The sequence below is a fragment of the Haematobia irritans genome, chromosome 1, assembly GCF_050003625.1.
Source record: "Haematobia irritans isolate KBUSLIRL chromosome 1, ASM5000362v1, whole genome shotgun sequence".
Classification (NCBI taxonomy): Eukaryota; Metazoa; Arthropoda; class Insecta; order Diptera; family Muscidae; genus Haematobia; species Haematobia irritans.
In genome coordinates this window covers 134,503,667-134,521,511 of record NC_134397.1, presented here as the reverse complement: position 1 = coordinate 134,521,511, position 17,845 = coordinate 134,503,667, and the positions used below count along the sequence as shown (strand labels likewise).

At 33.3% G+C, this 17,845-nt stretch overlaps 2 protein-coding genes and 1 long non-coding RNA gene across 3 annotated transcripts; 1 reads left to right on the top strand and 2 right to left on the bottom strand.

Annotated features, from left to right (window-relative positions):
- Nucleotides 1-1,502: 1,502 nt before the first annotated feature.
- Nucleotides 1,503-7,354, bottom strand: LOC142221854 (uncharacterized). The gene is made up of 3 exons (XM_075291696.1): nucleotides 7,124-7,354; nucleotides 6,724-7,059; nucleotides 1,503-2,379 (listed from the first exon to the last, which is right to left on the bottom strand). The coding sequence occupies exons 1-3, from the start codon at nucleotides 7,208-7,210 to the stop codon at nucleotides 1,639-1,641; spliced, it is 1,164 nt and encodes a 387-aa protein (XP_075147811.1). The 5' UTR covers nucleotides 7,211-7,354; the 3' UTR covers nucleotides 1,503-1,638.
- Nucleotides 7,355-10,890: 3,536 nt separating this feature from the next.
- On the bottom strand, nucleotides 10,891-11,862 carry LOC142242413 (uncharacterized). Its single transcript, XR_012724096.1, has 3 exons — nucleotides 11,672-11,862; nucleotides 11,502-11,607; nucleotides 10,891-11,436 (listed from the first exon to the last, which is right to left on the bottom strand). It is a non-coding gene; the product is annotated as an uncharacterized LOC142242413 (long non-coding RNA).
- A 125-nt stretch (nucleotides 11,863-11,987) lies between these two features.
- LOC142231824 (uncharacterized) lies at nucleotides 11,988-13,133 on the top strand. The gene is made up of 4 exons (XM_075302469.1): nucleotides 11,988-12,421; nucleotides 12,470-12,656; nucleotides 12,710-12,785; nucleotides 12,876-13,133. Exons 1-4 carry the CDS (start codon nucleotides 12,253-12,255, stop codon nucleotides 13,131-13,133), a joined length of 690 nt encoding a protein of 229 aa, XP_075158584.1. The 5' UTR covers nucleotides 11,988-12,252.
- Nucleotides 13,134-17,845: the final 4,712 nt, after the last annotated feature.

The window sequence follows — 17,845 nt, the reverse complement described above, 5'->3', positions numbered from 1 at the left end:
ACTCAAGCTATCTTCCATGCAGTCGGATAAATCGATGTAATCAAAATAGAGTTAATTAGGTTTAAGACAACATCTGAGATGTATGGAAAAATTGCACATAGAAATTGAATAGAAATACCATCTACTCCAACAGATCTTGACTTAATCCTCTGCAAAACAGCGCATAGTTCATCCATTCCGACACAATTAAATGAGAACCCATCATCATGGAAATCAAGATGAACAAAGTCAACAGTATCTCCCGAAAAAGGAACATTACCCACAAAGAAATCATTCATCTCATCTAGATCACCATCATAGGCAAGATCATCTCTCCCAACACACCCAGAACCCCTAAGAACTCTTAAAAGACCCTCAGAATCAAGACCATTAAAACGCCTCATGTAATACCTTCTCTTTTCCCTCCGAATGACCGATTTCACCTTATTTCTGTATTTACAATAAGTCTTCCACCTTTCCGGATGCCTATCCGACTGGTATGCAGAATACGACAAATCCCTCAATGACTGATAAAAGAGAACATCTTTATTTTTCATCCATTCATCACCAACATAGCTTACCTTCCTCCTTCGGAATAAATGAATGTAACTCATACAACAGGGACGTCAAAAAGTCACATTTTTCATTAATGTCAGTGGAGGAAAAAAATGACGAAAAATCGAATGTAGACAAAAAATCTATCAAGCCATTGATATCAATGTTCCTATAGTCATAAAACTCAACAAAAGAGGAATCATTCTTCATGACGTCGATATCAAAAACTGCAAAAATAAGCGCATGATGAGAAATCGAAGGGCACTGAACCTGGTCAGAAATGAGTTTCCTCAAATTAGAGGACACCAGCATAAAATCAATCAGTGAAGTAGATCCATGCACAACATCGTTGTGTGTTGGCCTAGAATTATGCAAAACAGATAGAGACAATCTACAACAGGAGGAACGAATTGAGGCAGCAAAAGACTGATTAAATATGTTGCAGTTGAAATCCCCAACTGTAACAATGTTGGAAAATCCCAAAAAAAATGTCATGATGTATATCCTCAAAAGATGAGAAATCCCCAGGAGGAGGTAAGTATGCAACCCCGAACAAAATGTTAAACGTGCCAGACTTAATTGACTTTCAGTTAATTTTTTTAATTGATACTATAATTTCAATTAAAAAATTAATTGGATCAATTAATTTCGTGATTGAATCAGAAAAAAATTTTTGTGTGTACCCAGCCTTTCACAAATTTTATCACAATCCAAGGAATTCGATTGCGGATGAAATGTTTAGCAGTACTTTGTACGCAATTCTTTGTGGAGGGTACATAAGATTTGGTTTGCCGAACTTTCGATCATATATATTTGTTCATGTTATTATAATGCCATACTCTCATGCGTTTCGTAAAATGCATTTTACAAATCTTTACGCTTTTTGGTTTGTTCCAATGAGAGCGATATATTTTAACAGAAAATCGCCATACCAGATTATTAGTTTCCTTATTAAAATATTGTACAACTTAAAAAAACACACATTATTATTATTATCAAATAAAATTGACAACTTCCCAAACGGGCTACAAAAATATATATTTTATACAATCTTATACTATAAGAAATTAAGAACATGTATTCTATAATAAACAATATTAGAATCTACTTTACTTTTTTAAGTTTTTTCATGGGATTTTTAGCCATTTTGCCTGGAAGCTTCGACAAAGGTTTGGCAACTTCTTTAGCAGCCGATAATTGCATTTTATTTTTAGCTTTGGTCACAGCTGGTTGTTTCGATGGCTTCTTAGCCTTTTGTATACCACCTGCGTGAGGTTTACGTTTCAGCATTTGATCGAAACGTTCAATATTAGAATCTTTTAGAGATTTGCTAAACTTTGTTTTGGTGGTCTTTACAACTTTGACTGGAGGTACTTCTTCGTCTTCTGATTCCTCTTCTTCGTCATCTTCTGATTCGTTTTCCTCTTCATCTTCTTCTTCATCACTTTCATCATCTTGCTCTTTATCTTCATAGTCTTCTTCAGCGGATGAGGCCATATAATCTTCATCATCTGAATCCTCTTGAATAGTACTTCCCAGAAGATCTTCTAACTTCGGTTGTTTTTTAGCTTTCTTTGTTTGTTGGTTTTCATTCTTTTCACTTTCCTTTCTTTTTGCTGCCTTAGAGCTGCCAGCAGCCTTTTCAGCACCAGTTAGAGTCTTTGGTTCAATAATGATCTTGTCAATGTCAATGCCAAGATGTGCACATTTTTCGCCCAATTTTCTTAGTTTCTTTAACTGTTTGCTAGTACGTTTTGTGAAATTTTCATCCGTCCATTCATTGTGCTCTTTTTGTTTTCTTTGTAATGCGGCGGTTTTACTTGAGACCCATACTGTTTTACCGGACTAAAAACAACCAAAATAAAAGAAGACATATATTAATGCATATATAGCTATTATCTAATACATTGTCTATTAACTTCTAAAATAAATAAATCGACTACAAAAGGAGTTCCTGCGCTCACACGGACATGGTGAATTCCCGAACATAATGTTTACTGAGAGAAAAATTTCCTAATTGAACAATCTCAAAATTATCGGTTTTACTTAATTGAGTTCAAGAGCGATAACGATCACTCGGAGTAATTTTCCATCTCAAACGATGCAGCGGTGTCCGCTTATGGTCGCTCTCCATTTGCCTGAAGCGAAGTAAATGCGACCTCTTATTAAATAAATTTAATTTGGACCGATTTTGTTTTTTACACTTTTGCAACATCGGCAATACCTTCACATCACTTTGTAGATCCACATTTTCGATACCATATCAAATCAAATGTGTTGGATGCTATATATAAAGGCCGTTGTTCCCATATACATTTATTTGAATCTGAACCGATTTGGACAAAATGTTTAAGACTTTTTAGAAAATCTTAGAGAATAAATCCTCCGAATCGCGCCGCCGACCATTTTTGGCCAGTCGACGCCGAATATGTCTACTCATCTCGAATCAAATTTAATCAAAACAAGTAAGGAAAGTCTAAAGTCGGGCGGGGCCGACTATATTATACCCTGCACCACTTAGTAGATCTAAATTTTCGATACCATATCACATCCGTCAAATGTGTTGGGGGCTATATATAAAGGTTTGTTCCAAATACACACATTTAAATACCACTCGATCTGGACAGAATTTGATAGACTTCTACAAAATCTATAGACTCAAAATTTGTGTCGGCTAATGCACTAGGGTGGAACACAATGTTAGTACAAAAAATATGGGAAACATTTAAATCTGAAGCAATTTTAAGGAAACTTCGCAAAAGGTTATTTATGATTTATCGCTCGATATATATATGTAATAGAAGTTTAGGAAAATTAGAGTCATTTTTACAACTTTTCGACTAAGCAGTGGCGATTTAAGAAGCAAAATGTTGGTATTTTGACCATTTTTGTCGAAATCAGAAAAACATATATATGGGAGGGAGCTATATCTAAATCTGAACCGATGTCAACCAAATTTGGCACGCATAGCTACAATGCTAATTCTACTACCTGTGCAAAATTTCAACTAAATCGGAGTTAACAATTGGCCTCTGTGGTCATATGAATGTAAATCGGGCGAAAGCTATATATGGGAGATATATCTAAATCTGAACCGATTTCAACCAAATTTGGCACGCATAGCTACAATGCTAATTCTACTCCCTGTGCAAAATTTCAACTAAATCGGAGCAAAAAATTGGCCTCTGTGGTCATATGAGTGTAAATCGGGCGAAAGCTATATATGGGAGATATATCTAAATCTTAACCGATTTCAACCAAATTTGGCACGTATAGCTACAATGCTAATTCTACTCCCTGTGCAAAATTTCAACTAAATCGGAGTTAAAAATCGGCCTCTGTGGTCATATGAGTGTAAATCGGGCGAAAGCTATATATGGGAGCTATATCTAAATCTGAACCGATTTCAACCAAATTTGGCACGCATAGCTACAATGCTAATTATACTCCCTGTGCAAAATTTCAACTAAATCGGAGCAAAAAAATTGGCCTCTGTGGTCATTTAAGTGTAAATCGTGCGAAAGCTATATATGGGAGCTATATCTAAATCTGAACCGATTTCAACCAAATTGGACACGCATAGCTACAATGCTAATTCTACTCCCTGTGCAAAATTTCAACTAAATCGGAGCAAAAAATTGGCCTCTGTGGGCAAATGAGTGTAAATCGGGCGAAAGCTATATATGGGAGCTATATCTAAATCTGAACCGATTTGGCTGATATTTTGCAAGTTTTTCGAGACTCATAAAATATTCGGATGTACGGAATTTGAGGAAGATCGGTTGATATACACGCCAATTATGACCAGATCGGTGAAAAATATATATGGCAGCTATATCTAAATATGAACCGATTTTTTCCAAAATCAATAGTGATCGTCTTTGAGCTGAAACAGGACCCTATACCAAATTTTAGGACAATCGGACTAAAACTGCGAGCTGTACTTTGCACACAAAAATACACCAACAGACATACAGACGGACAGACAAACAGACGGACATCGCTAAATCGACTCAGAATTTAATTCTAAGACGATCGGTATACTAAACGATGGGTCTCCGACTTTTCCTTCTTGGCGTTACATACAAATGCACAAACTTATTATACCCTGTACCACAGTAGTGGTGAAGGGTATAAATATCGATTTAAAACAGAAAAATGTACCCACAATCAATGAATTTCAAGCTGTTATAATTATTTTGCAAAAATGTAGCCCCAAAAAATTATAATGAAATGTAAATTTAATTGTATGATTTTATAATGGAAAATTATCCGTCGCCGAATGGACAAAAATATATAAGGTTAGCCTTCAAGCTGCCGTCGACAAAAATTGGTCAGCTTCATTCTCCGCCCTGGGGCGGAGCACAATGTTAGTAAAACCGTATGGAAAATATTGAAACCTATGCAAGAGAAATGTGTATTCGAGGTATAAGTAGATTTTAGTCATATTTACAAGCTGTATTTTTTGCAGTGGCGATTTTACAAGGAAAATGTGGGTATTTCATCCATATTTGCCCAAATTGGAGGAACTAAATCGAGCGAAAGATTTGTATGGGAGCTATATACAAATCTGAACCGATTTCAACAAAATATGGCATGCATAGTAAGAATGTTAATTCTACTCCTTGTGCAAAATTTTACGTAAATCGGAGTAAAACTGTGTCCGGAAAATGTAATTTTAGGTTCTTTTCTAAAAAAATAGGCAAAAGTGCGAAAAGGCTTCGAATTTGTGAAAATTCGCATAGAGGCGAATTGAGGGCATTTTCAGCACTACCGACAAACGAGACTGCTGCGATTGCCGTTTGTTCCTTTGAATTCTTTTCTACCCGCTGAAATGATAGCATTATTTTAGGTTGCTGGCAATATTTTAAAAATGCACGTTCTGTACAGGCAAAATAAAGGCAAACCACTTTTTTCAGAAAAGAAAAAAGCCATAAGACTCTTAATTCTTCTCCCAGGGCAACATTTCACATAGATCGGACTAAAACTCTGATTTCTGGGGCCATATGAGTGCATATCGGGGGGAAAGATATATATGGGATCTTTATATCTAAATCTGAACCGACTTCAACCAAATTTGGCATGTATAGTAAAAATGTTAATCATACTTCCTGTGCAAAGTTTCACGTAAATCGGAGTTAAAATTTTGTCTCTGCGGTCATATGAGTCTAAATCGGGTTTCTTTCAAAGACAATGGGATTCTATTCTGACACATAAACACATACTTGAGCCAAATTCGAAGTCGATTTGACTAAAACTGCGACCTAGAAATGTGTTCACAGAAAAATGACCGACACATTGTCATTCATGTTGTAAATATCAATATACTATCTTGACAGAATGGAATTTATAACTGGATCTGGTTCGATACAGTAACATAGACTGTTAGACCTTATGTTACATCATTTCATATATGAAGATATCGAGAAAGGAATTCTTCTTCATATCAGCCCAGATATTTTAACTAGTCCGACTCTATCCCTTTGCTAAAATTATTAGTTGCTTTTTCTTCAATATTTTTAAACTTTTGCTATTCTTTAAACGGCCATGTTCTGAAAAAGCTGGACAGCAATTTTGATTTTGGTGTGATCTTCGATTTTCTTTCAATCTGCATATTGATTACATTCTATCTAAAACTCACTCGGTGCTAGCATTTTGCAAACAGAACAGCAAAGAGTTCCTTAATCCGTACAGAAAAATATCACTCTACACTGCTTTGGTTAGATCTAAGTGTACCTATGCAACCATGATAGTGTTGAATAGTTGGAAAAGACATTTATTAAAATTCCTTTGGGCTCAAATACATTAAATTGATCCATGTGACTTTAAGCATAGATCCAAATGTTCTATTAAATATATTTACAAGGCCGTCAATGAAATTATAGATAGATTGCATACTGGCTTCAATTTACAAGTACGATATTTGCGTCCATTTGAGTTTTTTAATGTACCTTTCCGTAGGAGCAATTATGCTAATCATGAACCAATTTTAATAGCTTCCATAATTTGGACTTTGCAGTCTTCCTAAATAATTTTAGGTCTACTACACATCTCATTTATTTTTAATTCTGCTAGCCTATAAATATTGTATTCAATAGATAAATGTAAATAAATTTGGTTTTGGCATCCTCTATTTGATCTCCTATATATATATATATCAAAATGCATTTATATGAAATCTATACAAACCTTGTTCTTCACTGTTCGCACTGAGGACTTGAAATAATTGTATTGTTGTTTTTCTGGTGGGATGTATGAGGCTTTCACCAATTTTTTGAACATCAAATAATTGTCCATAGTCTCGGCAGCAACTTGTGCCACTTCAGGATATTCAAATTCAACGAAAGCATAACCCTTGCTGTTACCCGTACGTTTGGAGCGAGCCAAGCGTAGTCGAGTTACGGCACCAAATTGTTCGAAATAATTCTTTAATTGTTGTTCAAAGAAACCATGTGGAAGGTGCTTAATGAAGACAACTCCACGTTCTTGTTTCTTTACAGATTTCTTGTTGATCTTCTTTTGAAGCTGTATATTAAAAAAAAGAAATGAATTATTTCATGGACCTTAGTTGTTACCGTTGTTACGGTACCTGTGAGGATATAACAGTTTCTTTTTCAACGACATCATCCGTCTTGGCCTTTGGTGACTTCTTCGTCTTCTTTATAACCGGAGCCATTTTGGTAAGTTAAATAAAAATACTTTTAATTGTTAAAATTGCTTTTACCGAATATACAATGTTCAAAATCCACACGTGCAACAAACAAAAAGTCTCCACAAAAAACTCGGTCTTTCTAGTCAAATGACAGCAACATGACAGTTCTAGTCAACCTATTGAAAAGCCGTGATTCTTATGGGCGCTCTCACTATAATACAGCCTACCAGTGTTGCCAATTTGGTGCTTTTAGCACCAAATTTAGTGCTTTTTGATTTCTAAAAAGCACCAAATTGCATTTTTAGTGCCTTTTCAAAAAAAGCACCAACTTGGTGCTTTCTGGCATTTTCATTTAGTGCTTTTGGTGCTTTTTTATTTTGAACAGTATTAAGTTTAATTGATACAAAAATTTTGACTAAACTTTCAAGAGCCGAAGAAACTCAAATTTATTGCCAAATATAGAATTTGATTGTTATGAAGTTGGTATTGATTATTTTTTAATTAATATTGTTATTTAGGGTATTCTGTAGGAAAGTAGAGCGATGAGTGTCGAATTTTTGAATTTGGTAAAGATGTCATTAAAAACGTTTGTATTAAATTCACAAAAGCACGCACAACTGAAACAAGCAATAGACTCCTTCCATATATTAATATTTTGAAAGTTGAAAAACATCACTGATCAAAATGAATTGGACGAAAGCATTAAAACTGATCAAGGTGTATACTTGAATAGCGGTTCATAATGGTGAGTACTAAGTTTGAGTTTTGCCGCTAAAGTGAAAACTGTCTCAGTAAAAATGGGCATAAAATTATGCATATTTGCTGCAAATTTTATTATAACTTGATGGGGAATAGCCAAAAGCAAATTTTCACAAAGTTTGTATTCCTTAAAATGATTTATTAAAGAAAAGTAATTGTGAAAAAATGACTATTTTATATTTTAGCGGCTAAACTCGATCTTAATACCCACCTTAACTTTTTGAAATTCAATTCACAAAAGTTCTATAATAAAGGGTGATTTGTTAAGAGCTTGATAACTTTTTTTTTAAAAAAAAAACGCATAAAATTTGCAAAATCTCATCGGTTCTTTATTTGAAACGTTAGATTGGTCCATGACATTTACTTTTTGAAGATAATTTCATTTAAATGTTGACCGCGGCTGCGTCTTAGGTGGTCCATTCGGAAAGTCCAATTTTGGGCAACTTTTTCGAGCATTTCGGCCGGAATAGCCCGAATTTCTTCGGAAATGTTGTCTTCCAAAGCTGGAATAGTTGCTGGCTTATTTCTGTAGACTTTAGACTTGACGTAGCCCCACAAAAAATAGTCTAAAGGCGTCAAATCGCATGATCTTGGTGGCCAACTTACCGGTCCATTTCTTGAGATGAATTGTTCTCCGAAGTTTTCCCTCAAAATGGCCATAGAATCGCGAGCTGTGTGGCATGTAGCGCCATCTTGTTGAAACCACATGTCAACCAAGTTCAGTTCTTCCATTTTTGGCAACAAAAAGTTTGTTAGCATCGAACGATAGCGATCGCCATTCACCGTAACGTTGCGTCCAACAGCATCTTTGAAAAAATACGGTCCAATGATTCCACCAGCGTACAAACCACACCAAACAGTGCATTTTTCGGGATGCATGGGCAGTTCTTGAACGGCTTCTGGTTGCTCTTCACTCCAAATGCGGCAATTTTGCTTATTTACGTAGCCATTCAACCAGAAATGAGCCTCATGCTGAACAAAATTTGTCGATAAACACATTTCGAACCGAACACTGATTTTGGTAATAAAATTCAATGATTTGCAAGCGTTGCTCGTTAGTAAGTCTATTCATGATGAAATGTCAAAGCATACTGAGCATCTTTCTCTTTGACACCATGTCTGAAATCCCACGTGATCTGTCAAATACTAATGCATGAAAATCCTAACCTCAAAAGAATCACCCTTTACATCTTCAGAAGTTTTTTTTTTTTTTTTTTTTTTAGTAGTAGAGCATTTAATTTTCGATTTTGTGGTGGAAGGTGGTATGCTAGAATTTATAATATTTTTTTGGTGCTTTTTGGACTTGGGGAGTTGGCAACACTGCAGCCTACAAACAATTTGTTATGCAATGGTGCGTTCGATTATGGTGATTTCCTAATAATTTTTTCAGAATGTATTATTTTTTGGTTATCAAAGATCGTTACAAGTTTTCGCCGATGACGAAAACATCTCGATTTCATTACAGGCGGGCATGGACCTCTTGAGAAATTTTTGGCAGCAAACTTACCAAAATTTGGTTAAAGCGCTTTACAGACTATCAGTTATTCCGGACGGAATGTCTGTGTTTCATTTCATTTCATTTTATTTAACAATACAGTAAGCCTTCGTGGCCAATAAATCGTATTGTTCTTAAAAATAGTAATACATTAATAGTAATTGTAAAGTTATCAATCCTAATCATTAATACTTAAATTACCCTACAATGCCTACCACTCCACCATCCTCACTTTGGCCAAAGTCACATAGAAAACTAATATTAATAAAGGTAAACTAACACCTACCATTTGTAAATAACAGTCAACATTAAATATATTCATTCAAACTAGTCAGTAGCAAGTTCCTAAATTGATTCTCAGGAAGCCCAAAATCCCTTACTGCTACAGGAAGATTGTTCCAAACCCTAGCAGTAGTAACAATAAACCCCCTCTCAAAAAGGGAACAATTTATTCGTGGTATAATTATTTGCGGATTTCTCACCGATCTGGAGAAAACAAATCCCTGAAGAAGTTCATGTAAAAACCCACTTCTTTTCATCCTATGGAAAAACATTAATCTCCGCGATAAAACGTAAGGTTCAAATGAAGAACCAAGAAAATCAATTACCTTGTCTGTCACGTGTTCAAAAATACGCAACCCAAAAACATAACGCACTACCCTGTTCAGAATCAGACCTATTATATTGAAACGTACAAGATACCACCTCGATACAATAGTTAATCTGAGACATCAGCAAAGCATGGGCCACTATACGCTTGACACGCTCAGTCAAGTATATACCACAATTGTATAATTTCCTTAGTCCCAAAGTCACTCTCGCTGAGAGGGAAGATATATGTTGTCCAAAATCCAAATTCGTATCAATTGTAATACCCAAGCATTTGACCGTCTGAACAAACTGAATAACCTCACCACACATTCTGATCTGCGGATAGGTCACATTGCGATACCCCGCCTGAAACATAATCGCCGTCGTCTTACCTGCATTAATAACCAACCTATTGTCAACCATCCAGGAATAAACAATATCAAGAGCAGAATTCATGCGCCTCTCCAAACTATCCAGACCTTCCATCCCACCTGTAAATACAATTTGAATGTCATCCGCATACATATATACTCCCAATAAACACAAACGTTTGAAAAATGCCAAATTTCAACAATTTTTCAAACATTTTTTCAAAGGATTAGGGTAATATTCAAGTTGAGAAATTGTTGAGAAAATCGCGTTCTCAACAAAAAACAGACATTACCCTCAACAGTGAAATTCAACATATTAGCAATAATATCTCAAGTGTTATCCTCAAATTGAAATGCATCGCTACTCAATAATTTGTCAAACAATTTTCGATGCGAGTCCAATTCAAAATTAACATCGTTGCAAATACTTTTCAACCTAAATTTGTATGAATAATATCCCCACTTCAAATTGAAAGTCAAAGCCAAAATTCTATGAATTTTGTATAATTTATTCATTTTCATCAAAATAAAATATATAATAATACACTACACTACATAATACACTACAATACCAATTGATAAATAATAATCTTATTCAACAAATCTTATATCAATAAATAAGAAAAAAAAACAAACAACAAAACTTTAAATATCTTATACATTATTAGTAAACACTTTTGCATTGATAATTCGTTTTCATTCCTTTTGGTGTCATAAAACAGCATTAAGATTTATTAACAAGCGGGCAATTTGAAATTAGGAACGTACTGGACCGCGTGTTAGAATTGATTTCCAGCAGGAGGAATTCACAAAATATCCATTTTAAACTGATAATAGCATATGAATTAAACTGACGATGTGATGCCCATTTTCATCCAGAAGTTGTTGATATCAACAATTTGTTGTTTTTAACAATTTTAATTGGTTGCACTTGTAATGTTTCTGGAAACTTTTTCTTGTCGATAAGCCACTCATTTTTCATTGGTCAGCTTCTTAATGTTTGCAAGAATGTAGCATCCAAAGATTTTGGTTTTCTGCAAAGAGATTTAAATTTAGTGACTTCTCTAAAGTGTTGATTTAATTTTTCATATTGACGTACCAATTATTATAAACTATTTGAAGCAGTTCCATTTAATTGTCCACCATTTTTTCATCGGTCAGCTTTTTAATGTTTTCAAGAACGTAGAATCCATAATTTTAGTTTTCTGCAAAGAGATATACATTTAGTGACATCCTTAAAGTTTTATTTCATTTTTTATTTTCACTTACCTATTTTTATAAACTATTTGGTTATTTGTCTAAAATTTTCCATTTTTTTATTTCTTGCAATTGACCACGAACTTCGTTGCACAAATAAGTATTGAAAACCACATGGTTTTTTCGTTGCATTTTAGGGTAGTGTTTTGTCAAAGTTTTCTCATATTATCTTCAACAACTTTTCAAAGATTTCGTCAACATTGTGGCAAATTGGAAGTAATTCGCAAACAATTTGAAGATGTATTGAAGATGAACTATTTCAAATCAAGTTGAATTTATGTTGAAAATTATATTTACCCTCAAAAGGTGGGTAAGTTCCAATTTCACCGCTAAACTCCATATAAAAATAAAAAGTGAAAATTTTCTGTGAAAATGTTTCAAATTCAGTACTAAGTTCCTTCTTCGTGCTAAAATTTGACAGAAATGTTGTGCAGCGACATCTAGAATAAAGTACAATCGAAGTTGCCAGCGGTTACTGTATATTTGTATTGGTGTAGTAATCGCTGTTGTTGGACTCAAACGCCGGATCGTTGTCAAATTGTCTTTATTGCCGCGACACTTGAAAATATTTACTCGTAATTAAAAATAACAAAATGGAAAATAAAGGAAGAAAAAACAAGTTGTCTAAAGAAATAAAGCAAAAAATATGCAGTGCTGTAGAAAAAAACATAATCATATGGAAAAAAACTGAGCGCAATCACTCGAATCGCAATGCGATGAAACAGGCGTGGGAGTTGGTGTCTAACGAAGTTGGGGTCAGCGGTAAGTATTTTGCAATTGTTTAGATTTTAATAAAAGTAGTATTCTTAGAAAAATTGTGCCGGATTGGGTGGAAAAGTATAATGGATAGCCGACGGTATCGCAAGAAAAAATCAGCTTCATCGGGTAGCTCATGTAATTTAAGTTTGGATATGAATTTAGATTGTGAAAGTTCTAATGAGTCGTGGGATTTGACGCAGTCTCTAGATTTTTTGGAAGATACTTCTAATCAAAGAAGGTAATTTGTTACAGTTTTATGAGTTTCGTAAAATTTATTTTGCATGTTTTTAGCACATTTTCAACAGTGGTGCTTGAAACAACTACTGAAAGTGAGCCTCTCCAAAATACGCAGTCATCTTATTCATATGTAAGTTTTCGAAAAAAGCATGCTCTAGTCTATGTAATTTTTGATTCTATATATATTCTATTATATTTTAATACTATTTGTTATTTTAAGGATACATCGACATCTACTTCAGCTTCATCTGCTAGAATGCAATATATGAAGGACATGACGGAAAATAGTTACCATATCAAAGAAAGCATGGATCGAATGGCGGGTTTAGCAGAACAGGAACAGAGTCCTCATGCAGGCTTTCTACATCACATAGAATCGATAATGGATACATTTTCATCAAGGGAGCTGCTTATTTTTAAACGGCGTGTCAGTGATATAGCATATGATATGCAACAAGAACAACTAGAAAATAACTAGATAAAAAATTAAACTTTTTAACATCTTTTTTATATTTTTTTTCCACATTTTTTTAACCACAACTAAACGTTATAAGCAAATTATGTTCAATTCTACTTTGACTGGATTTTTTTCCAATTCGATATTAGCTTTTTTTTATTATTCTAGTAGTTTCCTTTTTATATATAATATATATTTCAAATAAGACTGAAAGCAGTAGAACTGTTTTTTATTTAACATTTTATTTTATTTTTTTTTATTTTATTTATAAGTTAAAATTGTTGTTAGTAATTACTTATAATATATAAATAAAACAAGTTTGTTAAAAAATATTATTTTATCATTCCAAAAATGCTTTTTTCCTTTGCCATGGTACGGATCCCTCTTGAGAGTTTACAAATTCCATTATTCTTTCTCTCACAGCAGATCCACTCCCATCAACTCTTCCCCGGGAAGCTGGCAATATGTCAGAAAAGAATAGGGAATCTCTACTAATAACATTTCTGAAATTCCCATTTAATACTTGTCCTCTTCTGTTTTCCCTATCGGCTAAATTAGTTGGGCAATATTTATCTCTTCTGGTTCTCAACAAGAAATTATGAAGGTAAGCACAAGTTTTAATTATAGACTTTGCTCTGTCCGGACCACACGACATTGTTTTAGAAAGACAGTAGCTCTTAGAGCACATTATTCCAAAAGCATTTTCAATGCATCGTCTAGCTCTGCTAAGTCTATAATTAAAAATTTGTTTATTTTCGTCCAAAGCGTTGTTTTTACTTGGCTTATATGGCTTCATTATTCGTTGTTGAAGGGGAAACGCATCGTCAGCAACGAAAGTATAAGGAGTACTGTTTTCTTCGTGTACGGGGAAATTCAATCGATTCTCCATTATAGCTTTGCCAAGTGCACATTTTGAAAAAATATTTGCATCTCCTTCCGATCCATATGCTCCAACGTCGAAATATACAAAACGGTAATCTCCATCTGACACTGCAAGAAGCACTATGCTGAAGAATCCCTGAAATGTAAAAATGTATGTTAAAAATATTCACATATATAAGCTTGTAGAGAAATACCTTGTAATTATAAAACATGCTTCCCGATTTTTTCGGACATTTTATGGAAATATGCTTGCCGTCGATTGCACCAACGCAATTTGGAAAATTCCACTTTATAAACGTGTCGGCATTTCGTTGTATGTTAAAATTCGTCATTGGTGGAATTTCGTCGATCAAGACTTCACATATTGCACTGCACACTTCATCTACAATCTTACCAAAGTGCTGCTTACTAATCCGATATGCCGACGCAATATGCCTTTGTAAAGTTCCACATGCAAAATATCTACAAAATGCAAAAAATCAATAAAAAATTCACAATGACCAAATTATGTAAATACGTACGAAGTTAAAAGTGAACCCTCCATGATAGAAAAGTTATCCCAAAAACATTTTGCTAAACTATAATACATTACAAATGCCAACCTAATACAATTAAGTTAATAGATTTTCTCCAACTAAATATTTCAAAACTGTTAGGGCCAGTTTCTCAATGTCTTGTTATTATTTATCGTGTCGATAAAACAGCTGATCCCATACAAAAATTTTACAAACCGGAGGTCTATCCTCCGCTTAAAATTAATCGGAGGATGAGAAACTGGCCATTAGAATGTCTTTATAGTCTCCATGCGTTTGCTACCAAAATTGTTTGAATATGTTCATTAAACGACAAGAAAACAGTCCCAGCAGTTACCAAAAGTAACATAATTCATCATTATAACCAGCGTATGAATCACCCTGTAGTAATTAAAGCACGGCAAATAACGAATGGAGTGGAACTTTTGTACGCTGTGGTGGTATAATGACAAGAAATATTATATTTTTGTTTATACCGTGTCGTCAATTTCTGGCTCCAGTCAAAATATCTTCATAAGAAGACAAAATCAAAAACCGATCATTGTTTCTACGAGCTAAACAATTGTATTTTGAATATTGTGTCAATACGACATAACATGGAGTCCAACATTTGGGAGATACGCGTCCTTAAAAGAAGAAATTCTTCTGGATTTGTGTGTTCATTGTGACCATTTGTTGCTGTTCGAAATAATTTGGTCGGAGACTGCGGTTGTTGTAAGTTTTGCGGAGATGGAGCAAATGCAAGGACCTTCATCGACAGATCATTGACAGAATGCCACCTTTATCTACCTTATTTTGGTAAATTTTATTGTTTTTGTTAATGATCACTAGAGTGATTTATTAAGTGATTCTTTAACAAATAAAAACTACTTTTTGTTCGTTTTGATATCATCAAAACATGCACAGCATAGTGATTTCGTAAATGCCAAGTATTTTTTTCTCATCTTTACCATTGAACAAAAAATTCAAACCAAACAAAATTCTGAATATGATGATATCGTAAAATATATTTAAGAAATAAAAAACAATAAATATCTTGTTCTTAATATTTTTGTGGTTTTTATAGTTTTTATTCTGATTGTTGTAGTATATAATTTATTAGATCCCCTATCATTGAAATAAATTGGCCTGCACTTATTGATAAGACAGCAGTTCACCACTACTTGTGGTATCGCAATGGACTGAATGGCAAAGTGGGCCTAGAGTAACAGGCTACCACTATAACCTAATCTAAACCAACGCTGGAATAGTGCTACCGTACATTGTAAGTCTAATGGAAGAATTCGGAAAATGAAGAATAATATACTTACTCCAATGTAACAGCTAGTTTTTCTTTTGGGGTTATGCCATCAATCGGACGAGTCATTTTCTTATGTTTTAAACGTCCATGAACCATTCCAAAGAGACAAGAAAAAGTTTCAACATCCATATGGAAATTCTCCTTGAATTTATCTTCACACCGAACAAGGTCTTCAAACTAGTGCGGAAAGTCAATATATATATATATATATATATATATATATATATATATATATATATATATATATATATATATATATATATATATATATATATATATATATATATATATATATATATATATACACGGATGAAAAAGGCTGTTTTTCATATGTTTGGCTATAAACATTACATGTTTGGAACACAAATTTTTAAACACAATATTTTTGAGTGCAAGCATATAATGTTCATAAACTAGCATAACATGTTTGGGACATATATGTTAATATGTTAGAACATATTATGTTTGGGACATAAAATGTTTGTAAATATAATATGCTTGGATGCAAACATATATTAATTTAGAAATAGCCTATAAACATATCTGTGTTTAGTAGCTTGGAGCGCTATTTAACAGGGAGCGATATTGAATTAAGTTGGTGGTTGTTGCTTGTTATTACAAAATTAACATTTTATTTTTCCTTGGGCAATTGATCAGCTACTTCTTTGATCCTTACAAACTGTGTGGTCCGCTGTTCGAATCCCCGTCCGGCAAAAGGTAAAATTAAAATAAAAAAAATCATACAATTGAATAATATCTTCTACAATGTTTGTATTACAGAAAAAGGTGATAAGAACTAAAAAATCTCGTGGAAGTGAGAAAGATGTGGGGGTCGAAAACCTATGTTATTAGCACCTATATTACCTGTTTATTTTCATAATTCATTATGATTGTAAATATATAAATAAATAAATAAAATTTTGAGCACAATATTGTTTGGGAGAATTTTTTTTAAGCATATAATATTTTTGGGTGCAAAATGCTTCCAAACATATTATATGTTCACATAATAACATATTGTTTTTTGGAAGACAACATTATTGAATTTGGATGCAAAAATACAAAATGTTTGGAACTTAGACTACCCAAACATATATTGTTTAGACCAATATGCTTTCAAACATATTATATATTGGAAGAGATCAAACATATAAATGTTTGGACAATACCCAAAAATATATATGCTTGAAGCAAAATATGTTTGGGAGTATATGTTACAGAAGCGATTTTTTGTGAGCGTGTATATATATATATATATATATATATATATATATATATATATATATATATATATATATATTGACTATATATATATATATATATATATATATATATATATATATATATATATATATATATATATATATATATATATATATATATATATATATATATATATATATAAGTATATATTCAAATTCGCTCTGTGTACTGAGAATGAATTGAAATGATAATAAGGGGATTTCCAATTGGCAAAATCAAAACAATCATTTTTTCTCATGTCATATTAATAAAAATTTTGCCAGTTTTCCTGTATCGACAATTACTGCAATAGTGTTGAAGGACTAAAAAAGTTGTTGCTGAACTGTTAAAATCTTTTTAACAGAAAAAATATGTTGAAGTGTACCCAAACTAATATTCTTAACTATTTTAAATAAAAAGTCAGGAAAATATTTTTTCCGCCGCGTTGATTTATAATAGTGATGAATAACTATATATATATATACTTACACAAGTCGCAAAACGTCCTTTGTGATTTCTTTCAGCTAGATACGAATTCGTGGGATTGCGTACAATAGTGCATTGCTCAAAATCAACTGCCATCATAAGAAATTGGTGGGCGGCCATACAAACAGATGCAACTAATTTTTGGGGAATTCTTCTTTTGTTATTACAAAATGGTCGTTTCCAATTATATAGTGGCAAGTTTATGTTCCCAAAAGACCCTACTCGTGCAATGTTAGCTGCAACTGAATTTCCTTCACCAATGCTTTCCATGTCAAACTTATCTACATGGT